The sequence below is a fragment of the Giraffa tippelskirchi genome, chromosome 5 (genome assembly GCF_054371585.1).
Source record: "Giraffa tippelskirchi isolate mGirTip1 chromosome 5, T2T-mGirTip1v1.2.pri, whole genome shotgun sequence".
NCBI classification, from domain to species: Eukaryota; Metazoa; Chordata; class Mammalia; order Artiodactyla; family Giraffidae; genus Giraffa; species Giraffa tippelskirchi.
This window is the reverse complement of record NC_137279.1, coordinates 74515753-74543274: the sequence shown is the minus strand read 5'-3', so window position 1 is coordinate 74543274 and position 27522 is coordinate 74515753. Positions and strand designations below refer to the sequence as shown.

At 43.4% G+C, this 27522-nt stretch overlaps 1 protein-coding gene across 6 annotated transcripts; it reads left to right on the top strand.

Annotated features, from left to right (window-relative positions):
• The first annotated feature begins 924 nt into the window (after positions 1–924).
• LOC145506739 (uncharacterized) lies at positions 925–25557 on the top strand. 6 transcript variants are annotated; one of them, XM_081492060.1, is made up of 8 exons: positions 925–993; positions 18392–18495; positions 19135–19348; positions 21419–21461; positions 21724–21830; positions 22299–22351; positions 22603–22771; positions 23279–25557. In XM_081492060.1, the coding sequence occupies exons 3-7, from the start codon at positions 19312–19314 to the stop codon at positions 22759–22761; spliced, it is 399 nt and encodes a 132-aa protein (XP_081348186.1). In that variant the 5' UTR covers positions 925–993; positions 18392–18495; positions 19135–19311; the 3' UTR covers positions 22762–22771; positions 23279–25557. The 6 variants fall into 6 exon arrangements, with proteins under 6 accessions (XP_081348186.1, XP_081348185.1, XP_081348184.1 ...); XM_081492059.1 differs by lacking the exon at positions 18392–18495; XM_081492058.1 differs by lacking the exon at positions 18392–18495 and having other exon boundaries at positions 19131–19348.
• The last annotated feature ends 1965 nt before the right edge of the window (positions 25558–27522 follow it).

The following is a 27522-nucleotide window of genomic DNA, read 5'->3' as shown; positions in this document are numbered from 1 at the left end:
TGGTAGTTCTATTTGTTGAGGAACCTCCATTCTGTTTCCCACAGTGGCTCCACCAACTTACATTCCCACTAACAGTGCACAAGAGTTCCCTTTTCTCCACATCCTCATCAATACTTTTTATTAGTTGACTTAAAAAAATTATTTAATTAGAAGATAATTGCTTTACAATGTTGTGTTGGTTTCTGCTGTACAACAATATGAATCAGCCATAAGTAAACATATATTTCCTCCCTCTGGAGCCTCCCTCACCCCTACAACCATCTCACCCCTCTAAGTTGTCACAGAGCACCAGGCTGAGCTCCTTGTGTTATGCAGTAACTTCCCACTAGCTCTCTGTTTTACACATGGTAATATACGTATTCCCTCTCCTTTCCCTGCTGTGTCCTCAAGTCCATTCTGTACATCTGTGTCTCTGTTCCACCCAGCAAATGGATTCATCAGTACCATTTTTCTAGATTTCATATTTATGTATTATTCCGACAGGTGTGAGGTTTAGGTTTTGATTTACATTTTCATGATGATTAGTGATGCTGAGCCAGCCAGAGATCCTTTTAAGCACTCTGGTGCTAGCAAGAACTTGATCAATTTCAGCTATTCTTTTTATTAATATGTGGTCCTTCAGCAAATATAGCTGGGAAAGATGGCTCACTGAACCATTAACTCTTTGGTATGAATTAGCTTCTCAGCAGGAATAGTTGAGGAAGGACCTCAGGATGGGAGTGAGGATGGAGTTACAGAGAGGGAGAGCTAAAAAAAAAAAAAAAAAGAATGCTAGGGAATCTAAAGCAAATCTCTTTGTGGTTTTGCTGAGGCCCACCCCGGCACAGCATGAAGATATCTCTGAGCCCAGCCAGGCGGTGGAGGAAATGAAGAGGCTTTCTGGGGAGGAGCAAGGCCAAGAGGCCGGGGCGGAGAGGGGAGCGTGGGTGGGGAGAGTAGCTGCCCTGCGACATGGACGGCTCCTCGCGCTGCTGCTGCCAGCCTGGGACACAGGTAACCCGCTCTAGGAGTATTGGGATTGCTTTCCGTTTCCGTTGGTCTGGCCTCTGGGCTCCACAAGAATAAAATGGGCATGGTATAGCCTAAAGGGATTAGAGAGCAAGGCACCTCCCTCCTGCTTCCCTTAACATTGCTCACTAGAGTACTGTGTGCCCCAAACTTCCAAATCAGATGCGTAATCTGACAGCTGTTTCTGTGGACAATGGGAAGGAACACCATCCATGGGGCTAGAGCACGTCTAAGTCTCTTAGAAAAAGGATTGAGCTGCAGGTTTAATGCCTTATGGTAAGTAGTTTGGGAACCTGCAGGCAAATATATATTGTTGGGGACAAATTTCCCCTCTTTGTCCTGGATCCTAGACTAGACAGTGATCCCTTTGAGGGCAGAAGCCATGCTCCAGTCTTAGACCTATTAACCTAGCACAGTGGTTGGCACCTGGGCATTTGTCTACTTCTGCATGGTCCAATATGGTGAGCTCTTGAAATGCAGCTAGTCTGAACTGAGATGGGCTGTTCCTGTAATGTGCATACTAATTTGAAAGACTTCGTAAGAAAAAAGCCATAACATATTCATAATTTTTATATCGGTACAAGTTGAAATGATCATATTTTGGATATATTAGGTTCAGTAAATGTATTATTAAGATGAATGCCATCTGTTTCTTTTCACTTTCTTTAATGTGGCTACTAGAACATTTGGAATTACACATGTGGCTGGCGTTGTATTTCTATTGGACATCTCTGGTCTGTACTGCCGTGGTATCCCTTCTCCCACCTGTTCCTTTTCCCCTCAACTCTAATCAGACTAGAGATGCCCTTTGTCCTGGGAATCTGAAGTCTCAGAATCTGTTTTTGGATCTTCTGTTTTCAGTTGTGAAGTCACTGATTACACTTAGCAATGCTTTGCTTGTGCGTGTAGTCTGTAACCAGACCCTTGGTTCTGGGATAAAGGAATTCAGGTGGCAGCAAGGAGCAGGGGGATGAGCTTTTATTAAGCATCAGGGCTACCGGCTTCATAAATGTTATCGCCTTTAAACTTATTTTCCAGACAGCTCTGTGTGGTGGGGATATTTACTTTTTAGATGGAGGAACTGAGGCTTAGAGAGCTCTGGTAGGTTGCCCAAGATCACCCACCTGGCAGGAGGTGAGGAGTCAGAAGTTGAAACCTGGAGTGTCCGGCTCAAGTGCAAGTCTCCCCTCTACCCTGACCAGCAGCGCAAGCTTCATTTTTGCCTCATTTGAAATGAAACTACAGGGGTTTCCCCACTACCTGTGGGTCCTGCCTGAACTTGAAAGGGACTCACTAACAAGACCCTGGATGATGCATTATCATAGATTTCTAGGTGGTGCAAGAAACCAGCCCAGGACTGGGCCTCAGAACACCTGGGTGCATCAGCTCCTGATGTACTATGTGGCTTTGGTGGCTCAGATGGTAAAGCGTCTGCCCGCAATGCAGGAGACCCGGGTTCGATCCCTGGGTGGGGAGGATCTCCTGGAGAAGGAAATGGCAACCCACTCCAGTATTCTTGCCTGGAGAATCCCATGGGTGGAGGAGCCTTGGTGGGCTACAGTCCATGGGGTCGCAAAGAGTCGGACACGACTGAGCCACTTCACTTCACTTCACTTAGGACAGGTAGCTTTTGCCTCTGTAAAACAAAGAGGACCTTTACACCTGTGATCCTAGGCCTGCTAGCTAGGGAAATAGAATTAGGCTGCCTTTGTCACTTAATCACTGATGGTTTACACCTGAAATTAGAGAACTTTTTTCTAAATAAAATTTTTTTCCACGAGTCTGAGAGACTCTTTAATTCTTCATGTGCCAACTTCTTTTTTCTCCCTCCTGTGCAAATTTCTGTTGAATATGCTGAAAATTAAAACCTGGAAGGGGAATCCATGTCGTGTGGGTGGGCAGGAAGCTTCAAATTATTTTCAAGAATCAGGGGGCTTTTGATGCCCTCCCGCATGGCTGGCATTTTCCTAGCGGTTTCATGCTGGTGCGTGTCATGGGGGAATTTTGATCTGGTATCATTGCTCAAATAACTAGAAATCCTCATTATCTGTTCAGCAGATCAGAGAGGAATACCAGTCTCTTTAAAACCTGCTTATTAGTTCTCCCTGAAAAGCTGTTTTATGAGAGCGGCATCAAAGCCAGGCGCCCTGAGGAGGGCTCCCTTTAGGCCTCTTGGCAGCAGCATCTCTCCTTGTCAGAACTGAACATAAGGAGCGAGTCAGGTCTAGCCCAGGGGCTTGGCCAGCTGCAGCTCTGATGCTCCCACAGGCAGCTAAGCTTCCTAAGCCCCCAACCCCCAACTCAGGACTTACTCAAACCTCTTTATTCAATGCCCTCTGATTGCTGCTAAGAAAGCCTAGGAAGGCTAATTTTCCAAAGGAGTTGCCATTTCTTGTTCCTAGTCTCTGAAGGGTAAATTGAGTTGTCCTGCAGTAGGTAGTTCTTCTAAATGGATTTCAGGGTGAATATCTTTCCAGCTTGCCATAGGCTTAAATTAATTCACTGACAGTCTTTCAGGCCTTGACATTTGAAAAAAATGAGCCAGGGAATAAATCCTTTATTTAAACCCCTTTGAAAATTGGCTCTGGAGTTCCAAGGTGGGGTGGGAAAAAGGGACAGAAAGAACTGTTAGGAAGGATTTCAAAACCTACTTCTTTCTTTTTTAAAAAATTTAATTTAAAAATTCTTATTTGATTTTTAAGGGTTACTTTTCATTTATAGTTATTACAAAATACTGGCTATATTCCCCGCATTGTACAACACATTGTATAATGAGCCTTTGTTGGGTGTCTTATATTCAACAATTTGTACCTCCCATTCTCCTACCTTCATGTTATCTTCCTCCTCTCCCCCCTGGTAACCACTAGTTTGTTCTCTGTATCTGTGAGTCTGCTTCTTGTTTGTTAAATTCTCTTATTTGTTGTATTTTTTTGATTCCACATATAAGTGATACTGTACAGTATTGGTCTTTCTCTGTCTGACTTATTTCACTTAGCATAATGCCTTCAACTCCATCCATGCTGCTGCAAATTGCAAAATTTTGTTCTTTTGTATGACTGAGTCGTATTCCATTATATATATTTATTATATATTATATATATCTTCTTTACCCATTCATCTGTTGATGGACACTTAGGTTGCTTCCCTATCTTGGTAATTGTAAATAATGTCACTATGTCACCATGAACACTTGGGTGCTATGTGTCTTTTTGAAATAATAAAACCCATTTCTTTCTCAAGTGCAATTATTAGCAGCAAGTGATTTGTCTATTGCTTAACATATTCCAGGGACCCATAGTTCAGGACCCTTTACTAACACTGTGTGGCTGTAAATAAAAGGAAGGAAACATTTTATCTGAGCAAAAGTTTAATAAGTTACTTCTGGAAAACAAACCACAAACTAGCTTTTAAAAACGTCTTTCAGCATGTTGACAGTGGAGTTGGTCAAAGTTTCCTTCAAGTTAAGTTTTTCTGTGAGAATCCATAAGAAAAGACCACGGGTGGGTAACTTAACCTTGTGAGGCAGCAGCTTTGGATGGGAAGAACAAGATAAAGATGTTTTTCACTTTTGCTGAAGCTAATTATTATTATTATTTTTGAAGTCACTCAGTCGTGTCCGACTCTTTGCAACCCCATGGACTATGGCCCACCAGGCTCCTCCATCCATAGGATTTTCCAGGCAAGAATACTGGAGTGGGTTGCCATTTCCTTCTCCAGGAGATCTTCCAGACCCAGAGATTGAACCCTGGTCTCCCGCATTGTAGGCAGACGATTTACCGTCTGAGCCACCAGGGTGTCCTAAAAAGACTATGACCTTCAGAAAAGGGAAAAATGGATGAAAAAACAAAGGCAAAAGTGACAAGGCTTAATCTTAGCAAGGCTACAAATGCATGTCATTATCTCCAGGGAACAGTTTGGCAGTTTCAGATATTGTGGAGGGAAATTTCTGTGTGCTTTTAACTGGGCTGAAAGTCTTTCAAGGCAGGGAGCACATAGTAGGTGCTCATTAAGTGCTGAATAACCAAGACCTGGTAGGGTGGCACCTCTTTGCTGACTTGCCATTTTCAGATCTCTCACCTGCTCCTAAAGCTGATGGAAGAGCTCTCCATCCTCAAAGACAGGGAAGAAAGGAATGAGGCACACACTGCCCGTTCAGGGGTCCACAGAAGGATGGGGAGAGAGTCAACGCCCCTTTCTCAGGACTCAGCCATGTCTCTAGTTGAAGGCACGTTGAAATCCTAACAGAGCAGGCCTGGTCGTGTGCTCCTAGGTGTGCCGGGTGGGGGATAAAGATGAGAGAGGCGGTGAGAAGGGTGATGGAGAGAGGCAGCATCCAGGAGGGTGATGCCGGAGGTGCCACGAGGCCTTCAAGGGGTCCTGGTAGGATCCTGACGCCTCCTCCCCAACAACACATCAGTGATGCAGCAAGTCCTTCCTCCAGGATGCACACAGAAATAAAAGAGCCAGGAAAGCTGGCAGGGTGTCTGGTGGACGATGGAGGTGGAGGCCTGGAGGATCGGGAGCTAGAACCCGAGTCCTTGCTCCAGCAGCAGAGTCTTCCCAAGCCACCGACGGAGCTCTGCCTGGCTCCCTCCCTGCCTCCCTGTTTCACAGCGGTCCCTCCTGCTTTATAACAGATATTTACTTAACATCTCCTCTGCATATGGCTTTGAATTTCAAAATGAGATAAGTAAAGTGACTGCAGTGATGCTCAGGCGCTGGGTGCACTAGATTAATGTGACATTTACCAAAATATGTTTTAAAATAGATCCCAGGAAAATGAAGACGGTCTAACGCTTGCTCATCACATACCAAAATATATTCCTGGCAGAAAAACAGGTTCATTGCAAACTGCTTCAGTGACCTACATTAGAAGTAGCAGACGTTACTAGAAAAGAGGTCAGAGCCGCAAGATAAATTAGAGCTCTGTTAGATGCAAGGAGAGATGCTCCATAAATAGAAGGGGAAAACTAGGAGTTGTGAAAAGAAGTTCTACTGTCAGGAGAATTTTTTTTTCTCCAGCTGCTGGGTTCGTGGGCAACTTCAATTATGCCCAGGCTGCCTTTGGCCATTCCATTCGCTTCTGACCACTTCTTTTAAAGAACTACCTTCACTTCCCAAAGTTTCTGTTATCATGGTATTGGAGGCCTTGGAGTTTTCCACTCATCTGCCCCCAACCCCACTCTCCTAATTCCAACTCTCTTCCCTTTTATCATCACCCCTGTGAGGGCCCAATGCCTTGGGGAGTGGGGGAAGCTCTCTCCTCTTCTATATTTTTTCTGCTCTTCTCTGTCAACAAAATGTACGTTTACTGCAGAAAAATTGGAAAGCACAGAGGAGTAAGAAAGGAGACTATGAAGTCATGAGGAAGCTCATCACCCAGAGAAAATCGTCATTAGCACTTTGGGTGTTTGTCTTTCCATGATGTGGACCTGGAAGGATGACCATAATATAGTGCTAGAGGGGGAAATGAAGAATACGCAGTGCACACATCCAGACCCACACACATACAATGTATTCATCTTAATGGCGAGTATTTGACATTCTGTCGTGTTTATCTGCCTTAGGTTGACTCGACAATATGATGCAAGCATCTTTTCACAGAACACTTCAATGGTTAAATCTTATTCTGCTTTATGGATATCTCACAATTGACACAAAAATCCACCATCCCCGAGTATCAGGATGTTTCTTCACTGCTGCCCTTGTAAATGGTTTGACAGTCACCTGTCTTAAGGGCTGAATCTCTGCACATATCCTTGGTAATTTCCTCAGGATAAATTCCTCTAAGTGGAGTTGCTGGGTCAAAGAAGTATGGTCATTTCCAGGACTTTTTGATACACATCTTCAAACTGTTCTTCACCAAGATTGTAACAATTTGCCCATCTGCCAGAGACTGTCCAGAACACTTGCCAAGACTGAGAATTTTCATTTTTAAAACATATGGTTTTAACTTACTTTATTTGTTAGGAAGATAGTACTTATTGAAAGATATACACAACTGATCATTTGCATGCATGTTTTTCTAAACATTTCTTGAGCATCAGGTAGGTGCCCGAGTCTGGGTTTCCAGCAGCGTGCAATGATTGGTGAGTCTTGGCTCCTTTGGGGAGGGGTCTCAGTCTAGAGGGGAGGCCAGACAAGGTTACGGAAGATTTCAGCTGTATTTGACGAGTGCTGTGGTCTGAGATGCTCTGTAGGAGAGTCTCTTGGCCTAGTAACCTTGAGGGGTAGGGACTGGTGAGAAAGAAGGCTTCCTGGAGGAGGGGACAGCTCACTTTAGTCATAGTGGAAGAATAGGAGACTGGGAAGATGTCTGGGGGCCTACGTACAGGGAAGGATGGCACAGGGTCTGGGAAACGAAGATCAGTTTGGCGGTAGTATCAAGTATAAAAGAAACTGCTAAGCGACAAGGCTGGAGATGTGGGCAGCCTGATGGTGACAGCCGTCAAATCCTGTGTAAGGCCTTTGGACGTTATTCTGGCAGTCGCTGGGAGACACTGACCATTAGCAAGCAGATTTATGCCTGATAATAATAATAAAACTTTCTGTGATAATGTCAATCCTTGCTCGTTCCAGTATCTTGGTCACTAGATTTGATAGTGTTCCTTGTGACACTCAGAGAAGGCAATGGCACCCCACTCCAGGACTCTTGCCCGGAAAATCCCATGGACGGAGGAGCCTGGTCCATGGGGTCGCTGAGAGTCGGACATGACTGAGCAACTTCACTTTCATGCATTGGAGAAGGAAATGGCAACCCACTCCAGTATTCTTGTCTGGAGAATCCCAGGGACGGAGGAGCCTGGTGGACTTCCGTCTATGGGGTTGCACAGAGTCGGCAACGACTGAAGCGACTTAGCAGCAGCAGCAGCAGCTTGTGACACTGTGGGTGTTAAGTGAAGGTAGTGAAAGATGTTAAGTAGTTTTCTACTAATCTTAATTGTGAGAACCTATGTTTTCCACTGGTGACTGATACTGCCAAGGTTATTATATCCTGAGAGTTACAATGGTGTTAGTAAAATGTGCCCAATATGTTACTGATGCAAATACATTGAGGCATTTCATGTGAGTCAGCTAGACTTTTCTAATATCAATGTCCCATCATCATCACATTTGCTACCATGGTCCTCCATTTTTATCTGTTTTTTTTTTTTTCTTTGGTTTGGCTCTGCTGTGTGGCTTGTTGGCTCTTATTCCTTGACCAGGGATAGAATCCAGGCCCCCAGCAGTGGAAGTGTGGAGGCCTACCTGCTGGACTGCCAGAGAATTCCCTTAATCATGTATTTTTAATGGTTGTAGAAATTCATACTTTTCATAATTTTTTTCAAATTATACACATTGTCTAGAATACTGCATCTTTTGAAGAGATATTGCTGTTTCCAGTATTTTAATAGAAGAGAATTTTTTATTTTGATGTTGACTTTTGGATTGTAAAAGGGCTTGTCTTAGGTTCACAGTTAAAATGAGTCTTCTCTTTCCTTTATTTAACACTTTCTATTTTGGAGAAGTTGGCACCAACGTCAAGAGACTACAATCTGTTTGGCATCAATAATATATATTTCATTAACTGTTTTATGAATTGGGTTAAACTGTGTTTTTTTAAAGCACGTTTAAATCCCTGTGATGTTTTCAAATAAAAGTTTTGCTTTTATCATATTTATGTTGTCATAAATTTTATGCCAAATTAGTGTTGTAGAAATATATTTTTAAAAATATATCTTCAAGAGCATAGCTTTGGCTTGTGTTTTAAAAATCTTAATTTTTACTAATATCAATGATTTCTAAAAGACTTTTCCATAATGCCTCTAATTGAGTTTTTCAAGTCACAATGTTTTCAATTGACTTTTATCACTTATTGGATGGTTGTCTCAAATTCGTGTTGACGTGTTTGATTACGCTGTTTTCAATGCTCTCTGTTTCTCTGAAGTCTCACAGTTCTTGGATAATATAACAGCATTTGACAATGTTGAAAGAAACTTTTGCTGTATTATTTAGTACTAGGCTTAAATAATGGGCAGCCTTAGAACTTTGGGGGGATTTTATGCTGAAACCCATTAAGCTTGTCATAACTTTTTTGTCATTGTTATAACTCTGCCCCTTAATTATTATTATGGCCTAGATGCAGTGTTTTCTTGTTATGGTGTTGACGGTCTACTAAAAATCTTCCCCTAGCTATATGATTTACTGTGGAAAAAAAATTTCTTTAATGTCATATAGATGTAGTGGCATTCTGAAAATTTACAAATCTAAAAATAAGTATTTCACACAGCTTACATCAAGAGACATGTCTTAGTTGTTTAACTGTGTGATATTTAACATTTTTTGCTGTTGCTGTTCAGGTGCTCTGTCGTGTCTGACTCTTTGCGACCCCATGAACTGCCGCACGCCAGGCTTCTCTGTCTATCACTATCTCCCTGAGTTTGCTCAAACTCACGTCCATTGAGTTAGTGATGCCATTCAACCATCTCATCCTCTGTCACCCCCTTCTTCTTTTGCCTTCAATTTTTCCCAGCATAAGTGCAGTGTCTTTTCCAATGGGTCAGCTCTTTGCATGAGGTGGCCAAAGTATTGGAGCTTCAGCTTCAGCATCAGTCCTTCCAGCGAATATTCAGGACTGATTTCCTTTAGGATGGACTGGATAGATCTCCTTGCAGTCCAAGGGACTCTCAAGAGTCTTCTCCAACACCACAGTTCAAAAGCGGCAATTCTTTAGCGCTTAGCCTTCTTTATGGTCCAACTCTCACATCTATACATGACTACTGGAAAAACCATATCTTTGACTAGATGGACCTTTGTCAGCAAAGTTATGTCTCTGCTTTTTAAAACACTGTCTAGATTTGACATAGCTTTTCTTCCAAGGAGCAAGCATCTTTTAATTTCGTGGCTGCAGTCACTGCATTGATTTTGGAGCCCAAGAAAATGAAATATGACACTGCTTCCTTTCCCCATCTATTTGCCATGAAGTGATGGGACTGGATGCCACGATCTTAGTTTTTTGAATGTTGGGTTGTTAGCCAGCTTTTTCACTCTTCTCTTTCACCTTCATCAAGAGGCTCTTTAGTTCTTCTTCACTTTCTGCCATCAAAGTGGTATCATCTGAGGTTGTTGATATTTCTCCCGGCAATCTTGATTCCAGCTTGTGCTTCCTCCAGCCCAGCGTTTCTCATGATGTACTCTGCATATAAGTTAAATAAGCAGGGTGACAATATACAACCTTGATGTACTCCTTTCCCAATTTTGAACCAGTATGATGTTCCATGTCCTGTTCTAACTGTTGCTTCTTGACCTGCATATAGTTTTCTCAGGAGGCATTTCTTAACAATGTTCATTTGTTAAGAATTTCTGAACATTATTCATTGTTAACATTTCTTAAGAATATTCAAAACTCTTTTGGTCAACAAATCTACTATTTTTTAATTATTTGACTTTTGTTTTTTCATTCTCCAAAGAGTGTGTATGCTATTTGGTGTTTGTATCCTGGATAAATGTTCTGCTCTATTGCTATTATTATTCTTTTATGATTTCTGTAAATGAAGAATCTCATTTGAACACTCATATATTTTCTTGGATGATCCTCTGAATGTTAATGTCTTGCTAAAGACATAATTTTGTTTATTATGTGTTCAACAAGAGAATGCCAATATTTTCTTTATCATATAGAATCTGTTTTGCAGCATTAATAATTACATGTTTTTTTCCAATCAGATTTGAAGTTTGAATATGCAATACTACTATTACTGTTCATTTCAGATTCTTCACACACAAAAAATAGTGGTAAATGCTCTCAATCTTTGTGCTCTTTCTTATTTTCCAGTTGATTTATTTCATTCTCAAAGTGTTGGCAAAATGCAAAATCCTTTGAAACGTAATAAAGTAACCAGAATCTGGGCTTCCCAGGTGGTGCATTGACAAAGAACCCGCCTGCCAATGCAGGAGATGCAGGAAATGTGGGGTTTGGGATGATTCCCTGGAGAAGGAAATGGCAATCCATTCCAGTATTCTTGCTGGAAAATTCCATGAATAGAGGGCTACAGTCCATGAGATCACGAAGAGTCTGAAGCGACTGGGCACACATGTATGCAAACAGAATCTAGTGTATTTTTTCCTCACCATTTGAAAAATTTTTGTCCATTATGTTTTCCTAAACTTCCAATCTTTATTATCTTACATGAAGTAAACATTTCCTACTTGAGATGGATAGTTTTCAACAAGAGTGAGCCTTTGTTTCACATTCAAACTACAAGGCCATTTATTTGGGTTCTTTGCATTTTTTCTAGTTTTCTTTGAAATCTATCAGTTGTGGTTGACAATGGAATGAAAACGTAAACACATGTCCTGCTTACATTTCTGTGACACATTCACTGAAATCTATGGCTCTGAACTCTTATTTGTATCCTTTTGTTATTTCACCTTTTTTCTCCCTAACTTTATTCAGCAGAACATATCATTTTTTTTCTTCTTTTGGCTGCATTGAGTCTTTGTTGCTTTGCATGGGCTTTCTCTAGTTGCAGCAAGGAGGGGACTCTCCAGTTGCAGTGGCTTATCTTGTTGCAGAGCACAGACTCTAGGCATGAGGGCTTTAGTAGTTGTAAGCTTGGTAGTTGCAGCTCGTGGGCTCAGTAGTTGTGGTGTGTGTGCTTAGTTGCTCCATGGCATGTGGAATCTTCCCTGACCAGTGAGCAAGCCTGTGCGCCCTACGTTGTCAGGCGGATTCCCATCCACTGTACCACCAGGGAAGTCCACAAATCATTTTATTTCTTTCCTTCTGTAGGCAGGTTTTCAATTTCTGTTTTTTGGTTTGATATCTTTTTTCTTTCCAATATCATGGGAAAAATAATATAAGAGCTTAGTTTCTTATTTTAGAATCTGTAACTTTTAAAAATATTGTGTAGCAAGCTATGAAATTTAGCTGCAGTTAATTTTTGTCCTAAAGAATTATTTTCTATATAGGGAGGAAGGAAATTAATAGAATATTATTATTCTATTATCTCAGCTGCAAGAAGAATGAACTTGTGCCATTTACAACAACATGAATGGACCTAGAGGGTATTATGTTAAATGAGATACGTAAGACAGAGAAAGACAAATACTGTATGGCTTCACTTATATATGGAACCTAAAAAACAAAACAAATTAACAAAGATAACAAAACAGAAATAGAGTCATAGATGACAAACACAAAGAGGTTGTCGGAAGGGAGAAGATGAAGGGAGGAGAAAAATAGGTGAGAGAGATTAAGAGGTACAAAGTACCTTTACTTTGCAAAGTAAACGAATCATGGGTATAAATGTACAGTATAAGGAATATAGCCAATAATTATGTAGTATCTTTGTATGGTGACAGAGGGTGACTAGACTTATTGTGATCATCTTGAAATGTATAGAAATATCAGTCACTATGCTGTGTAACAGGAACTAACATAATGCTGCTGCTGCTACTGCTGCTAAGTCGCTTCAGTCTTGTCCGACTCTGTGCGACCCCATAGACAGCAGCCCACCAGGCTCCCCCATCCCTGGGATTCTCCAGGCAAGAATACTGGAGTGGGTTGCCATTTCCTTCTCCAGTGCATGAAAGGGATAAGTGAAATTGAAGTCGCTCAGTCATGTCCGACTCTTAGCGACTCCATGGACTGTAGCCTACCAGGCTCCTCTGTCCATGGGATTTTCCAGGCAAGAGTACTGGAGTGGGGTGCCATTGCCTTCTCCCAAGTAACATAATACTATAGATCAATTACACTTCAGAAACAAACAGAAAAAGAGATCAGATTTATAGTTACCAGACATGGGAGGTGGAAGAGGGGGAATTGGATGAAGGCAGTCAAAAGGTACAAACTTCCAGTTATAAAATAATAAGTACTGCAGTGTAATGTACAACATGATAAATATAATTAACACTGCTGTATGTTACATATGAAAGTTGTTAAGAGAGTAAGTAAATCCTAAGATTTACTTAGGATTTTTTCACAGGGAAAATTTCTTTTATATTTCTTTAATTTTGTATCTATATGAAATATAGATGTTCACTAAACTTACTGCAGTCATCATTTCATGGTAATCATATACATAAATCAAATGATTATGCCATACACCTTAAACTTATACAGTACTGTATATCAATTAAATCTCAAAAAAACTGGAAGAAAAAAATTCCTTTAACAACTCATAAACAGTACCCATCCTTTAATTAGCAGTTCATTATATAGCAATCTCTAATTTATGAATATACATAATTACTTTGTGGGGCTCCCCAGGTAGCTCAATGGTAAAGAATCTGCCTGCCAAAACCAGAGACAAGGGCTAGATCTCCAGGTTGGGAAGAACTTCTGGAGGAGGAAATGTCAACCCACTCCAGTATTCTTGCTTGAAAATCCCATGGACAAAGAAGCCTGACAGGCTATTATAGTCCATGGGTTCTCGAAGAATCAGACATGACTGAGTGACTGAGCTCGAGCACACTTATTATGTATGTATGTAATGGAAATGAACATTCATTATTACACAAGCGAGTTACATCATATTTAAAATCTGGTAGATCAAAATTAGCAACTCTGAACTGCTGTTCAGGTGGATAGTATGAATTATAAGGCAAAACTTTAAATTTAGCCAATACACAAATACTTATATGGGCTTTTAAAAATTTTAGATAAAAATCAAAACAACAGTTGGAAAAGCAGCTCCTTGTTTGGAAGCACTAGTCATTGTAGATGTTTTCAATTAACAAGGTCTTCATCAACCTCATTCTGCTTTACTTACGAAGCAAGTAAATGTCAACATTGTTAGAAAAAGTCTTTTTATTTCCATCTGTCAGAAAATTATTATAACAAACAATGAACAATAATTTATTGTTATTTTTCAGAAAATTATTGTAGTAAGAATATAATCACCCACTTTTGGAATCAGTAGTCAAAGATATCTATGATGGGAGTAGTCCCCTTAGATGTCATGACCTTGAGCAACAAACAACCTGAGCAACCATCCTTGGCTGCTCTAAACATTTTTATGGCCATTACAGCTAATAAAGTGCTCCCACATACAGAGAAACAATCTGTGTAGGAAATGGAGGAAAGGCTAAGTGATCCTGAGACATGTGTTTGGATGCTCCTCCTGAGGTTCGCAGAGACACTGGGCAATTCACTCCTCACTCCCTGGGAATCCTCGTCAGTTCATCTAAGGGGATAAAGAGTATGCCTAATCCTTCAAACTGCTACATGGAGGCCAGGGAGATGTTTCCAGTTCTGAACAGTAAATGAAATCATGAGATGTGTATGACAGATGTGTTTCCATTTTGTACTTGATAAAATATGCTTTCCGTAAAAATTGTATTGCTTTAATATCGAATGAAATACATGTGCAGAACCAGTAAAAGCCAGTAATTCCAATGAATTTGAATCATTTCCTGTTAAGTCACCTGTGGACAGTTGCTGATTTTACATGTCCAGTGGTGAACTTCTGTAGGAGCCTAAGGGGTTAACATTCTCATTTTCTTAGGAAGCCAAATGTTAAGGTAACTGTTTGAAGCTTGCAAATAAGCCACTGTGCAAACTGAAAACCTAAAGATGATCTTTACAGCAACCCGCATCCAATAAATGTCTCTGTAATAAACCTCAAGAGGACACAGGGTTTCTATTTTGAGAAATGAAAATTTGCAAAAACAACCAGAAGAGCAGTTAAAGTCCCAGAAACGGTGAGAATAGTGACATCAGAGGAAGCCAGGAGGAAGTTTGGTTGAACATCCTCCCCCTTCTTTTCCTGATGGCCCCACTTGATTACCGCAGTAGGTCTGGCCAGCCTGGAGAAAAGGAGTGTGTCCCATCTTTCCCTCCCCTAGTAAGCATTTACTGTGGGCCTGCCACATTCCAGGCACTGGCCATGGGCTGGTTGAGTCAGATCAGACCTGATCTTGGTACACAAAGGGCTCTTGAGTTCTCGACTGTGAACTGTCTTTCCCACACCATGTTTCCCCAGATTCTGTCCCTCTTTCCTTCCACCATCCTAGGTGATAGCTTCCCTTCATCCTCCGGTGTCCAGGATTCCTCCTCTTATGAATAATTTCAGATGTTCACCAAGGGAGAAATGATTGCATATTCCAATGGCCCTGCCTTTGCTCCTGGCACCCTGGTATGTCCAGAGTCTCAGAACTGCCTATAGAAAGCCTTCCTATGGTTCAGAATCAGCACAAATGGCACCTCCTCCATGCAGCCTTCCCTCATTGCCCAAGTTATGAATGGTTTGTCCTTCCTCTCCGATCCAGTAGCCCTTTGTTGGTACATCGCTTGAGCACTGATCATACATCTGCCTTTTCTTACAGCTGTTGGGGGGTCAGTGGAGACCTTTCCTGCCAGACTGGACTGGGAGGACAGGAGATACCACTCTCCGAGCCCAGGGCCCATGTCTAATTCCTCTCTACATCTGTAGCCTGCTTTGTTCTGCTGGGTACAAACCATAAAATTTTTTTAAAATTTTGGCTGGATTGGGCTCTTTTCTTTGATTTTAGTTTCCCAGAATTAGCTTGATCAAACTCTTCTGTTAGTGGCGCTCTGCCATCATGGGTCCAGGCATAGCTCTTATGGTCCATTTATTTAATAACTTTTGGCCTGCAGACTTATTCCCTAGCCTCCCCCCTGTGCTACCCCCTTCCCCACCCCCCACTCAACTACCCTAACCCAGGCATGGATACATATTTTTGTTTTAATAAAATGCAACCTTCTAATCCATCTAAATAACCATATTTATGTAAGCTTGAACACTTAACGTTGTTTGGGATTGAACTTGCCTTTTGGCCGAGAGAGTGAAACACTTCATTAGAATTTCAGGCCCTAGCCAGCAGTGTAGATGTGTTTGGGGCAGGACAGGTGACCCCCAGAATCCAAGGGGGATGTAATCGGCAGCTTAGTCTGGCACAAAAGCTCTGCTTCCTCTCCCCGGTCCCCGCACCTCGGAGCCTGTCCCCCACACCAGGGCTCTATCTTCTCTGGCAGAGGCTGTCTACACAGCTGCCATGGTGCCAGCCAGGAGGCCCCAGAGAGTTCTCTTTTCCAAGAGATTATCTGTTCTCCTTGACACATACCGCTATTTGAAGAGGCCCATTTCTGTTTCTCCTGCATCTTTTGGTTTGTGCTCCTTGATCACACCCTTGGTGAAGTGCCGTTACCCACCCTATGGTGAAAAAACTCAGACCAGCTGTTCTCAGATTTTTTGGTCTCAGTGCCCCTTTATACTCTCCAAAATTATTAAGGAACCCAAGGAACTGTTGTTCATGTAGGCTGTATCTATCTGCACTTACCACATTAGGAATTAAAACTGACAATTTAAAAATAAGCTTTTAACTAATTTTTAAAGAAGTACTATAACCATTACATGTTGATATAATTAACACCCTTCTATGAAAAATTAACCATATTTTCCAAATCATGAAAAATTTAGTGAGAAGAAAGGTGTTGCTTGACATTTTTGCCAATCTCATGATTAATGTCTAGCTTGGTAAAAGAGAGCTAGATTCTCAGATCTGCTTCTGCATTCAGTCTGTTGGCATATCACATGTCATGTGGCCTTTGGAAAGCTCCACTGGACCCTGAGAAACACAGAGAGTGAAAACAGCAACTAGCCTCTGAGCACTATTTATGATGACAGAGTGTTTATGCTCCCAAACCTCTGAAAGGGTCTCTGGAACTCCAAGGATAGCCCCCAGGATATTCCCAGCCCACACTTTGAGAACTGCCTGCTGCATTAGACCATTGGTTTCCTTATGTTAAGCAGACTATGGGTTGTTGTTGTTGTTCAGTCACTGAGTCATGTCCCCCTCTTTGCTACCCCATGGACTGCAGCACTCCAGACTATGGATTGGGTCTCAGTAATTCTTTTGTTTTGTTTTTTTTTGAAAATAAACAAAAGAGGTTTATTTTATTCTTACTGTACCTGTTCAATATAATTTTTGTTGCTGGAAGTACTTGGAAATATCTGTGTCATTGGGAGTTATTCCACCCTCATAGTCACCCAGGGAGACACTACACTTATTCTGAGGATGGCATTTGGGTTCTTGTAGAGGACAGCCTCCAGAGATGAGGCAGCTCTGATGAATACCTTTAGTGCTTTCAGATCTTTGTTCTTTGAGGAGCATTTTGATTTAAGGAAATAGCCAAAGGCAACATAAAGTGAAATCTGGTGAATTACTTGGGTAGTCAATTGGGTAACATTACATTTTTGGATTTTTAAAAAGTAACACTGATTTCTTAATATTTGGATTTCAAAGCTGCCTTAACAAGCATTCCCCCAATGCTACATATATATATTCACACATGTGCAAATAGTTTGAATATGTTTAATAATTGCACCATCCTCTGAAGAGTAAAAATTGAAAACAAAATCTTAATGCCCACAACAAGGAGACCAGTTAAATAAACCATCGACATCCATGGAATAGAATACTTGGGTCTCAGTAATGATGAGAAAAAGAATCATTGATAAAAAAAAGAATGATAAAGTGCTAAACATATTGATAACGAATTAACTCCAAAGTGTATTACATGAAAAGGCAAGAGGCAGATTAATATATACAGTATGTGATCATCCACAGGAAAAAGCTGTATTGCATGTATGCGTCTACGTGTCTGTGTGTGTGTCTGTGTGTTTGCTCATATATAAGTAAGGTGTTCATGAGCAAACATGTACACCTTATGTGCCTGGTTGCTTCCAGAGGCAGGCTGCCTGGGATGAAGAGTATAAAAGCATCTTTTCAAGGACTACCTTTCTGTACCTTTTAAGTTTATAGTCATATGAATGTTCCTAATAAAATAAAAACTTTCAGAAGCCCCAAACTAAAAAAATTATGATGTCCCCTCCTTCTTTCAAAATTAAAAATAAAAACAATTCTTAACACTTAGAAAGGCTATTCTTCACAGAGTTCTTAGTATTACTTGAGCAATTAGGATGATTATTAGAAAAAAAATACAATGTACATGGGGGCACATCCAAAGAAGACACTAGAAGGGGAGGGACTAGTCATTTTGTTCAGTTCAGTTCAGTCACTCAGTCGTGTCCGACTCTTTGCCACCCCATGGACTGCAGCACGCCAGGGCTCCCTGTCCATCGCCAACTCCCAGAGTTTACTCAGACTCATTTCTATCGAGTCGGTGATGTATTTTGTAGCCCTACCTTGTTCTTTTCACCCTTGCCCCATTCCCCAAAGGGGGAAACTGAGTCCAGACGGGCTTAGTGACTCATCTACGTCATTTGGGCTCTGGGCTCAGACTCTTGTCTTGTTAGGGGATTTCCTGACAGCCCCTGCAGGTCTCTTTGTGGGGTGTGGCCATGGGTGGGGGGTGGAGGGGGGCAGATCCTCTCTCAGTTGGTGCTAAACACCATCTCTCCTCACTTCCCACCCACAGCAGGGGCCGAGGCCCAGGCAGGATACCGAGCCTGTGATGGCAGCTCTCGGGGCTGTGTGCTCCGTGCTCCGTGCTCCGGTCCCTCCGGCTCTCCACGCACCCAGGTGCGGTGGCCTCCTCCAGGCTCTGCCGGGACACCGTTCTCGATTCTGCAGGCACAGTGCCTCAACTTCTACAACTGGCACTTCTCCAATCAATCATCACCTACTTTATCATACAGTTTGGTTGGTTCAGATGACTTTGGGCCGTCTTAAATCAACTTCTCCTTCAAAGGATAAAGATTTGCCATCAATTAAGGGATTGAAAGTCTATGGTGGAGACTTGCCAAGGTTCTGATAGAGGCTGAGTGACCCTGGTCGGGGTCCTTGGAAGGAATCTTGGGCACTTATTCATTCATTCTCTCAACAAATGTATGTTGACCCTATTAATTGGCGAGGGACTGTTCTAGACCCTGGGGATATGGCAATGACCACAACAGGAAAGGCTTCTGTTCCTGTGGAGCTTACATTCTTGTGATAAGAGACTGGCAGTAAGCAAGCAAACTAATCAGTGGTTGTGGTAAATTCGCATTCTTGTTAAGAGATCAGAGGGTGATGGGGCAGAGAGGCTGGGATGCTGACTTTGGACCATGTGATTAGGGAAGGCCTGTCTGAAGATGGCCTCTTTAAGAGAGAGAAGTTTTCTCAGGGCCCTGAGGCCCTCCTTTCCAGAGGTGAGAGTCTAACGTTCTCTTCATCAGACAGGTTCCTGTGGAGGAATGAAACGCAGGGAGGAGAAGAGAATTGCTGGTTCCCTGGGGCCTGAGTCTGCCAGCAGCTGCTGAGAACCTCTGAGAAACTCTGCTTTGAGCTAAGAGGAACCCCCTGTTCTGGGAACATCAGTACGTGGAACAAAAACCTCTGGGTGGACCGCTTGACAAGATGAATTCGACCAACCATACGTTCCAGGACTCCAGTGGTAAGTCCTAGACACCACCACTCAGTTACTCGGCTTGGGTAAGATGAGCAGAAAGCCAGCCCTGGGAAAGTGGCTACTGATTACTATAAAATAATAGTCTGACGATTTAGTTCTTGAACAACCCTATAACCATCTCACAGATGAGGAAAATGAGACTCAGAGAGGTGACCTGACTATCCTAAGGTTGCATAGTTAGAAGTACCTGAGACCAGGTCACTGGACCCTAAAGCTCAGACTCTTTCATGATGTCATCCTTCATGCTGTTCTCATGCCTACCGACCTTCCTCGGCCTTCCCAGGACAGGCCTTCGCCTTTTTCTGGTCCTAGTTGGATACTCTCATGTTGTCTGTCTTCCTTGTTGAGAACAGATGTGCCCTTCCTGGCCAGCACTCTCCAGCTGGTACTCCAGGCTCCTGTCTCATCGCTCTGGGTTTTTGTGTGACATCTCACCACTGCCTACACACACACCAAGCCCTGTGTCTCTGGCTTCTCATCCTGAGTGATTCCCTGGTGGTGCTGTGGGCACTGAAAGACCTGGTTTCCAAGTCCCCTCCCTACCCTTTGCCCAGAAAGTGGGCAGAGTCTGTTAAAGAGAAACTTGGTGAGTCAGCTGTCATACTTAGAAGGGGGACAGGAAAGAAGACCAAGAGGAAGTGAACCATGGAGGTGCTTGACCCAAATCCACCCAGCCTTAGTGTTCCAGGAGCTGTAATTCTTGGTGCAGTACTTCTGCCTTCAGATATTATGTATCGTCAGTGGGTGTTAGCTTGCTCTAGTGATCCAGTAGGTTCCTTCTTCCCCACTCCAGCAGCAGTCTCTGCATTTGGGTATCCAATTAGCCAGCTCCCAAGATGTGTCTGAAGAGGAGTCACTTGCTACAGGGGCTGAACCACATAGCTCCATTTTAAGGGGGAAGAAATAGGAGGAGGCTTAAGTACAGGCAAGAAAGCTTTGAGTTTAGAGTTTAAAACATGGACTCCAGTTCTGACTCCAGCACTTAGTAGCAGCAAGTAACTAACCCTGAGGACCTGTACAGTAGGAGAGTTGGGTTACGTATGTTTTAAGATTCCTTCTAACTCTGAGAATCCAGGGTCAGACTGGCTGGAGAGGGGATAAGTTTAGTGTCTCCATTCCTTGATGTGGGAGAAATTGTTGAAGTGTGGATGATAACACTGTGACCTCCTCACCAAACATGGGCAGGCTGTAACAGCTGTCACCTCTGCCTGGTTCCATCCCAACTACCCGGTGTCCTGACCATTCCCCAACCCTCACATGCCCCTCCCTGGGGATGGATTACCTGCATCCTCCTGATTGTCTTTTTTCTGGACATCCTGCCATAGCTGGTAATCTTTAACCCTTTGTAAGAATGGCAAAACTCAAGACTACAACGATAGCATGATAGCAAGCTGCAGCATTCATAAACACGTGTCGGAGAGATACAGGGTCAAGTCTGATCTCTGTCACTGTCTAGCTCTATGACCTTGAGCAAGTCTGGTCTCTGTGGGCTGGTTTCCTTACTGTAAGGTGGGTATAATAATGGTTTCCAGCTTATTATGTGTCTATGAAGATTGAATAAGATAATGAATGTGCTGGGCATATACCCAGTGCAAAGTAGCTAATATTACTGTTTAGGATCCCATAGGGTTCATTTGTGTATGTGTTGTCTCGGTCAGTTCCAGCTGCTATAACAAATTACTGTTTGGGTGGTTTATAAACAACAGACATTTCTCATAGTTCTGGGGGCCAGAAGGTCTAAGGTAAGGCACTAGCACACTCAATGTCTGGTGAGAGCCCACTTCTGGTTCTTAGATGGCTGTCTTCTGCTGTGTCCTCACAGGTTGGAAGAGGGCAAGGAGACCCTCTGGAGTCTCTTTTATAAAAGAACTAATCCCATCCATGGGGGCTCTTGACCCACTCACCTCCCAAAGACCCTACCTCCAAACACCATCACCTTGTGGGTTAGGATTTTTACACATGAGTCGTGGCAGGACACAAGCATTCAGTCTATAGAATGCGTTAAAGAATTACTCTCAAATCTCCTTTCCTCTTCTGATCCATCCCTCTCTGCAGAGAACATCACCACCTCAACATCAGGCCCCGCACTACACAGCAGGTGGGTGAAAGAAGGGTTGGCCCCTGGAGGAGTATCGGGGATCTTGGAAGGGGGTCTGCTTGCCGTGTGGGAATTGGTGTGGGTGGGACCATGGTGTGGAGATCGGGGCAGAGGGAAGAGGGTCGACATGGAAGCAGGAGATGGTTGGCTGTTGGAGAGGTGGAAGCGCAGCTGTGGGGAGGCCCCAGGGCCACCTTGTGGATGGGCCCCACAACCGGCCAGGGCACTGAAGTGTCCTCGTTCTCTCGTTCACTTCCCTCAGCCTAGACACAGCAGCCACAGCTGTTTCTGGCTCCATTGGTGTCGTGGCCCTCATCTTGCTCCTGGTGGGACTCTTGTCCGTGACTCTGAAAAAATGGAGACATGAGAGTGAGTTGACCAGCTGGCCCTGAATATGAGTATGAGGAAAGGGGGGAAACTGAGGGCAGGAACGGGGTGTCTTTCCTCTGGGGCAGCCTTGGGGGAGGGGATAAGGGAGAGGCTATAGGTCTATTCTCTGGAGTTGCCCGGGACTCAGCACAGAGCAACAAGATTTGTTTGTGGCACAAATTTTTTATGCTTAAAGTCACACATGAGCAATCTGCACAGATATGGTCCAAATGCATCAACTAAAAGAAATTTTGATGCCAAGTAATATCTAAATAATAACCAAAATTATAAAGTGTAAAACAGTGCTCACTCTCCTTGTTTCTTCCTGGGGAGTTAGCCCCATCTCAGAGGCCCAATGGGTTGGACGTGGTGGCTTTGCATTCTGAAGTTCAACCCTAAATCCAGCAATCAAAGAAAGATGGCTACTACCCCAACTCAGACTGACTCTGAATTTATTAATTCTTCTAGGACTATTTAAGAAACAACTGAAGCATCAGACCAACTTTCTCCACAAATCCTTGGTAAGGAAATGGCTGAGTTATACCTAGAGGGGCTCCCGGTTATCTTTGCCAGGATTTCATGCTGTTCCTAGGCAGACACCACACAAGCATAGTGGTGATGAGGCAGAGAACAGCCCTAAAAGAAATGTTTTTGAAAATCAAAGCTTGCTCAACAAGAACCCAAGGTTCCACATGCTGTCCTGTAGGGACCCCAGTAGCCGGTTTTGTCTTTGGAATCGCTGGTGTCTCTAACCTGCATCCTGTCTCTAAAGGAGCTTTCCTGCCATGCTGATGCCATATATGCCAACGTGATCAACCTGGCCCCTAGGAAAGAGGATGACTTTGCTGTCTATGCCAACGTGCCCCCTTTCAACCGCCCCAGGAGGACATCACCAGACCACGTGGAATACGCCTCCATTGTATTTCACTGATGAGAAGCTAGTGAGATGCTTCAGAGTGGAGTCAGACCTATGCCTATCTGTATCCTGATGCAGCTTTTGCTCTAGATGTGTGTGTGCATGTGTGTGTGTGTGTGTGTGTGTGTGTGTGTGTCTGTGCACGCATGTGTGTGTGTGCATGCATGCCCATGCTTAAATGCATAATATGTATTCTGATGGAGGTAAATGACTGGGTATTTCTTCTAATTTATTGGAAGCAAGGTGCAGTTCTAATGGAAAGGAGTGATATCTGAGTGACAAGGGACACAGTCATTTCAGCCACTCTGAGCCAGAGGCAGGTTCCTGAGAGAGACAGGCCAAGAGAGAAGCCCTTTCTCTCCCCTGCCCCTCATAAGGCAAGGGCTGAGGAGCAGGGCTCACCCCACTCAGGGACCAGTTCCTGGATTTTGTCTCTGCTGTTCTGCCCTATAAGGAATTGACACCCTGTAGAGGTTAATGAATGCGTCACACTCATGTCTATGGCTGACTACCATGTATGTCTTCATAACAGCTTTGCTGGACCATGCAGCAAGTGTGGAGGGAGCAGGCATGGGGGAGCTGCAGGTCCGTGTGAAGTGCTTGTTCCTAGAGGAGTAAGACTTGCCAAGCTTCCACAGAGAATGCAGAGTCACTCGGGACAGGAGCTGGGGAAGAAGCAGTGAGTGGAAGTGGGTACATGTTACTGCTGACCAGGGTCTGCTCCTGAGGCTTTGGAAGATGTCTGAAACTTTGCAACTGATTCACTCTTTCCTTCCTTCATTTAAAAACATACATTAAACATCACGGTGTCCTGGTCCCTGGGAATACAGCGGTATTCAACAATACAACAGACAAAACCCTATGTAATACAACACAAAAAACCTTATTCTCATGGCGCTTACCTTCTAAGATGGGGGAAAGGCAATGAACAGAAAAACAAGCTAGTGTACAGACTGTCACATGATAGCATGTGCTGTGGACCAAAATAACGCAAGTCTTGGAAGTTAGGGAACACCAGGTGGGAGTGGGTGGCTATTTTGTATTAGATGGTCAGGTGCAGTCTTGCTGACATTTGACCTGAAGGAAGTGAGAAAGTGAGGCCAGAGGATAAATGGGGAAAAGCATGTTAGGGAGAAGGAATAGCAAATGCAAAGGCCCTGAGGTGGAAGCATACTTTACATGGTCCAAGAATATCAAGGATGTTAATGTGTCTGGAGTGAGGAGTGGGCAGTTTAGGGGCCTGAGGTTTGTGCAACGAATCAGCACCTGAGTTTGGGAATCAGTGTTCCAAGCCAGTGTTTCCCACAGCATGTTCCATGCAATGTGAGTATAGATACAATGGTCCTTTGGCGAGCTTGCCTCCGGCTATACCACTCTCTACACTCCTGTTGCTCACATCTGTTAATCTCCAGATATTCCCCTCATTCACAGAGTACTCCTGGTCTCTACTCCACCCTAATCCTATTATCCCCCAAGGTTATTTTGGTGGCAGTGTGGATGGTCCACACTACCTCTGAGTTGAAAGTTTCCCAAAGTGTGTTCCTTCAGTTATGGGAGGTTTTAAAGGGAGTTGAGATGAAGAGAATAGATGAGCTCTAGGACCAAATAAATTTGGGGACTGGTGAATAAGTTAAAAATCCATTAGTGGTAAAGAACCTGCCTGTCAATGCAGGAGACATAAGAGATGTGGGTTTGATCCCTGGGTCAGGATGATCCCCTGGAGAAGGAAATGGCAACCCACTCCAGTATTCTTGCCTGGAAAATGCTATGGACAGAGGCGCCTGGTGGGCTACAGTCCATGGAGTCTCAAAGAATTGGACATTGCACGCAAATGCAATGGAGAAAAGAAAATTTCATTTAAAAGCAAAGCTAATTGAAGCCACTTTCATCTTCGAAGATGGCATGGTTGACATCATTAAGAAAACACCTGTTCTATGGCTCCATTCCACCTATAGGGACTGGAGAGGGGAGGAGAAAGTAGGAAGGAAACACAAAGATTTCCAAGCCTCTGCTTTCTTTTCTATTGATAATGGGAAAGTTCAAGAGCAGACAACCCTTTGTCTTTAGCACAGATGTATGATGACCACGTACCCTGGTTTGTTGGGGACTTTCCTGGTGTACAACTGTGGTCCCAGCAAAATTATTATTAGGTCCCCTTTCATTCTCAAAAGTGTCATAGTTTGGATGATAGATTATGTGGTCACCTGTTCACAAAATTTTGAAAGTGCAAAAGCAAGTCCAAGACCAATAAGGAAGGGAAAGCAAAGTTGTTTTGTACAGTAGAGTGAGAATGGAATTGGGGTGGGAGTGGAGGAGGCTGCACAAATAGTGCCTTAGGGAGGTAATGAGGGCAGTCTGGAGGCCAAAGGGAGCTAAAATCACACAAAGACTTCCACCACCATAAACCTCAGTAAAGCCCACTGATCACACCAATTCCTGGTGCGGGTATTTAAGGGGAGGGGGCATCATGGAAAAGGAACTGAAGTCCACATCTTGGTCAGCATAGAGCAGAAATAAAGGGAAGTGGTAAGAGGTGCAATATGAATGAGTTGGACCATTCAGAGGGAAGCTGAGCTCAGAGCCAGAAGCAAACACAAGAATGCAAATTCTCTGAAAATTCTCAGAAATCTCAGGGAGGGCACTAGAGTTTCTGAAGAACCTACGGTTGGGAGGTTAACAACGGTATTTAATGGGTAGTTTGACCTCAGCATGAATCTGGGTTGTAAAATTTAAATAGCTTCCTTTATGGCGAGACTTCTCAGAGCCTTCAATATGTAATGTACTTCATGAATAAAGTCCTTCATGAATAAAGCTCTCTTTTGTTTTCCTGGGGAGCATCCCATAGGACAGGAAGTAATCCTTGTAACATCCTGTGGGAAGCACTTCTTTAAGGGGACACCTGCCCAGGTGGCACTATCACAGAGCTCTCGGGTGGTGTGGGCCTGGAATGGCTTGAAGTGGGGCCTCCGTTCCTGGCCAGAGATTGAGGTCAGGTCACGGTGCTGAGAGCACCGAATGCTGGCCACTAGACTAGTGGTCAGTGACAAGGCCCTGACCCTTCAGCTTTGACGCAGAAGAATTTCCACAAAGATGGAAAGTAATGTTACAAAGTATTTATTAGGAGAAAAAAGTACAGTACTTATGAATAGACACACGAAAGGGCTAAGAGAGAGTCACACTCTCCTGGTGGTCTAAATCATTTGTATGGGACATTTCTTCTGGGTTTCCTTTGGCCAGTCATTCTGATTTGCCTGGTTCAGAGTCCATATTTGGTATATTTCAGTGTCCTCCCATGTGTGCACATGCATCTCTTAACCGAGATGGATTCTACCAAAGAGCCTATGGGCGGAGCATCACTGAGGATCACTCTCCTTTTGACCTCCAAGGAGCCTTTCTGCGCATATGTAGTCGGGAAGGTGTCCTGACTTCGAGAATGAAAAATACATGGTCTCTTATCTTCTATCTGGGCAGGGCCTAGTGTCCTTTCTCAATTGTCCTGCTATTGATATTTAGGAGTTTCAGTTTGCAGGGGATGAATCTCCAATTGCTTTACCCTGGGGGAGGGGAGCATCTACCTCCTGCCTCAAAAGGGAGATCTCAGCCTAACTCTGCTTCTGATTCTACCCAAGAAGAGTCAACAGTGGTCATTATTAGTCTTTTATGTGGCAGATAGAATGGCTGTGAAGCCAGGACACTCCCCCTTTCCAGCCTTGATTTATACCCGACAGCCCCCATTTTTGGCTTCCCAGGTGGCTCTAGTGGTAAAGAACCTGCCTGCCAATGCAGGAGACATAAGAGACGTGGGTTCGATCCCTGGGTCGGGAAGATCCCCTGGAGAAGGGAAGGGCATCCCACTCCAGTATTCTTGCCTGGAGAAGCTCATGGACTGAGGAGCCTGGGGAATTGCAGTCCATGGGGTCGCAAAGAGTCGGACATGACTGAAGTGACTGAGCACTCACGCCCCCGTTTTTAGTGAGGCAGCCAGAGACATCTCTCTGAGCAGTAGCTCTCAGCTGGAACAATTTTGCTCCCCCTCCCAGACACCTGAAAATATCTGGAGACATTTTCTATTGTCACAGAGGAGTGGTGTGTGTGTATGTATGTGTGTGTGTGTGTGTGTGTGTGTGTGTGCTCCTGGCATACATGGGGTAGAGGCTAGGGATGTTGTTAAAATGCACTGGAAAGCCCCCTACAAGACAGAATTGTCCTGCTTAAAATGTCAGTCATGCTGCTGTTGAGAAACCCTGCTCTAGGTTTTTTCTGGAGCTCATATGTGAGCCTGTTGTGTGGCTCCAATACATAGCTAAGATGAAGATGTTGACCAGCCTCTCCATGTTCCAAGCTTGGGACCCATGGTGATTTCAACAAATTAAAACAAGCCCCCCCAAAATGATTTAAGTCTCAGCAACTAGAAGGATGATTGAGCAACCATCTTGATTTGCCTTGGACTGTTTCAGTTTTAGCACCGAGAGCATTGAGTTTTAGCATCAAAGAGTTTTGGGAACCCCTCAGTTCTGGCCTGCTAGCAGCTAGAACTCTCTGCTGCTGAATTAGCCTTTGTGATTTTATTTTATTTTTTTTAATTAATTTATTTTAATTGGAGGCGAATTACTTTACAATATTGTAGTGGTTTTGTCATACACTGACATGAATCAGCCATGGGTGTACATGTGTTCCCCATCCATCCCTCAGAGTCCTCCCAGTGCACCAGCCCTGAGCACCCTGTCTCATGTATCGAACCTGGACTGGCGATCTGTTTCACATATGATAAGAAAG